Source organism: Octopus bimaculoides, chromosome 9, assembly GCF_001194135.2.
Source record: "Octopus bimaculoides isolate UCB-OBI-ISO-001 chromosome 9, ASM119413v2, whole genome shotgun sequence".
Taxonomy (NCBI): Eukaryota; Metazoa; Mollusca; class Cephalopoda; order Octopoda; family Octopodidae; genus Octopus; species Octopus bimaculoides.
Window position 1 is genome coordinate 17,553,578 of NC_068989.1, and position 3,258 is coordinate 17,556,835.

The 3,258-nt window shown below is 33.8% G+C and overlaps 1 protein-coding gene across 1 annotated transcript in view; it reads right to left on the minus strand.

Moving 5' to 3' along the window:
• Positions 1-2,733: 2,733 nt before the first annotated feature.
• The window catches only part of LOC128248672 (fibropellin-1-like), a 3,404-nt gene continuing 2,879 nt past the window's right edge, over positions 2,734-3,258 (minus strand). Inside the window, exon 3 of the mRNA XM_052970326.1 lies at positions 2,734-2,762. Within this exon, the coding sequence (XP_052826286.1) occupies positions 2,734-2,762 (29 nt within the window). The remainder of the gene's footprint in view (positions 2,763-3,258) is intronic.

Below are 3,258 nucleotides of genomic sequence, written 5' to 3' on the forward strand. Positions count from 1 at the left end.
AATCAGAAAATAATGCATAATGGCTGTGTAAGTTCCATACACTGAAATGAGTATAAACACCACAAAAATAAACCAAATAAAATCATCTTCGTCAACTCGTCATCTCAATTCATTTAAATTAGTGTTTCTCAACTAATCTCCGTCTATGGACCTTCTAGATTCCTATTTCATTCAGGTGGACCCTGACAAACATTTGATGTTTAAAAAATCCTATTATATTATTATCATTAAATGATATTAGAAATTATATAAAATGATTGTTAAGATATTTTGGGCATTGTAGAAATATAACTGATTTATTGCACATAAATTTTAACAACAGAATCATATATGGACTCTCAAGGGTTATATGGAGTCTGGTTGAGAACGACTGATGAAGATAAAACAGGAGGAAGAGTTAAGCCATCTTAGTCAGTGACTAAAATATATTTGCATATTCATTGAAATGACTTGGGAAATTTCAAAATGAATATATATTTTTCTTTTCTGCCTCTGTGTTTAAAAAAAAATTATTAACTTTATAATTTTTGTGAACAGTATTTTGATAGTGAAACCTTTTAACCAAAACATACTAGCTGTCAGTATCAGAATAGTTGGTCAGAACGTTATATTTCTTTCATATTTAACCCCCCTCCCCACATGACCCCATTGTAAAATGATTACACTCAACAAGAATCTTTTAATCTAATCAGCAGATTTATTATCAGAGTGTTAGCACTAAGTAGTGTTTAGGTATAAATAGGTAGTGACATATTTCAACTGCTAAAAGGCAAATACACTGCTGTTACCGTGAAGAACATATCTTTCTTATGGTAAAAACACGTGAAAATACCCGGTTCATTCAGTGTCATTATCTAGTAGGAATCCAAGACACTAATGTTTCAAGCTTCTTGGCTCTTGTTGGTGAGATGTACCTTAGAGAGGCAACACTGCACGAACGTATAAAGCCATAGTTCTATGTATAATCCAGTCAACACGACTGATTTGCCCTAGCAGATCACCCAATCGAGGTAAATAAATTTTTAGCATTAAGCAGTGTTTAGGCATAAGCAGAATGTAGGTTATTTGAAATATGTTGAAATCTATTATTAATCCCCTACCGCTCTGTTTTATTCGTTTTGCCATACCATACATCAACTCGAATGTATTTACATCTTTGTTCAGTATGCTTCATTATCTCATCTGTTTGAATTTTTCCTCTTAATAGATTTACCTCAAGAGAATCATCTGTTTGTTGAATGCCCAGCTTGAAGGTACTAACCTAAAATCATTTAAATTCATTGAACTAATGACACTCTATTTTCTCAATTCTCAGGCAGGTGAAAACGGTGCTCTAAATGGTTATTGGCAGGGCAGTTTTTTCCTATTCTTATCACGACATTAAAAAATTGGTATTATTTAATTCTTTCACCCGCACGATTTTAACTAAGAAAAAGGAAAAAAGTCGGAATTTTTTTTGCATGGAATTTAGTACCCTAACCTCCTAATATGCTGCAAACCCTTTATTTTTGTTCAGACAAAAAGGAGTGGGGGACCGGACAACCTCCCCCCCCCCATATATCGGAATCATTGGAATTTCTTTTTTCTGTTGAATGAATTCCGGTGACCTCCTAATATCCTACAAAACCCTTTTTGGGGTCCGGAAAACGGGGTGGCGTGAGGTGGAAGCCTCGGGAATTTCAGACCCTCCACGCACTCCCACCCCCATTGATCTTTTCACCCACACGATTTTCACTAAGAAAAAAACTCAGGTTTTTTGCGTGGAATCAAGTACCCTGACCTCCTAATATGCTGCAAATTCCTTATGTTTGTTCGGAAAAAAGGGGGTAGGAAAAAAGATAATTTTGTTTTAATATTACACTTTTACTTCGATTCACACATACAAGCAAAAACTCTAACGTTTTTTTTTTTAGATGAATTTATCGTTCGTTATCTCTCCGCACACTTCATTACCACTAACTTCTATAACCTCTACAGTTTCACTTATTCATTTCAACAATCAATGTAGTTCACACTCTCTCGAAAACGTATTTCTGCAAAATATTATCTAAAATGATTGGTGAAGAAAGAAATAGGCTTCCATCTAACCCCATCTCGTTTTCCGGACCTAAAAAGGGTTTTGTAGCACATTAAGAGGTCACTGGAATTCATTCAGCGAAAAAAAAAAATCCAATGATTCCGGGATATGGAGGGAAGTGTCCGGTTTCCCCACCCTTTTTCCGAACAAAAATAAGGAGTTTGCAGTATATTAGGAGGTCAGGGTACTTGATTACACGTAAAACAATCCGAGTTATTTTTTTCCTTAGTGAATATCGTGCGGGTAAAAGGAGCGAAATTTACCAAAAACTTTACTCATGTGAACGCATAATCATTAAGGTGCGGGTGGTCAGTTTGAAAACCGCCAGATGAAATGATCAGAATAAATGTTAATTATCTCCGCAAATCAAATAGGGAAAATGCTGAAATTTAGCAATAAATTAAAGGTACTGTACTTATTTGGCTGGTGGACTGGTACTGCAAAAGAATAATATAAATCAAAAGTCATATTAGTTTCATTTATACACACATACGTACGTACACACACAAACACATAACACACTACTAACATAAAATTACATGCACTCATATTACCCAGTAAACGAAGTTTAGGTGATGGTTTCATGAGATGAAAACGGTCATAAACCTAGTAAGTCTCAAAACTGGGAAACGTTTTTAACTAAGATTAATCTTGGATTAAGAAGCAAAATTTCCTCCACTAATATCTAAAATAAAAAAAAAAAATTTTTAAATAGTAAGGGAGAGAACTCCAATAGCTGCAAGTCTACCGCTGGTATTTGTTTTAGCATGCGGAATGCTTCCCTGATATATTTCCGTTAGTTCCTTTAATACAATTAACTTGGTATATCTGTTTATTGCATTTATGAGTTCTATTCTTATTCAAAGCAGCAAGACAATTTTAAAGTTCAATGGAGGCAAATTTTTCCAGCAATATTCAAATGAAAGGTTTATACGTGCAATAAACAAAAGCGATTTGAATTAGTCGTTTTCAGAGGCTGGAAGAAGGTAATGACCGACTAAGCAGCCTGGTTTCGAGAACATCAGGAATTTTTCGAAATTTTAGAACTGTATAAGAAATTCATGAAGAAAAATCTAAATTTCGAATATCTGAATATTAAAGTTATTATAAGTTTTAAAATAGTTAAATGTATTGAAATTATGTTTGATAGTATTTTAGCTTTACATTAATTTATGACAAGA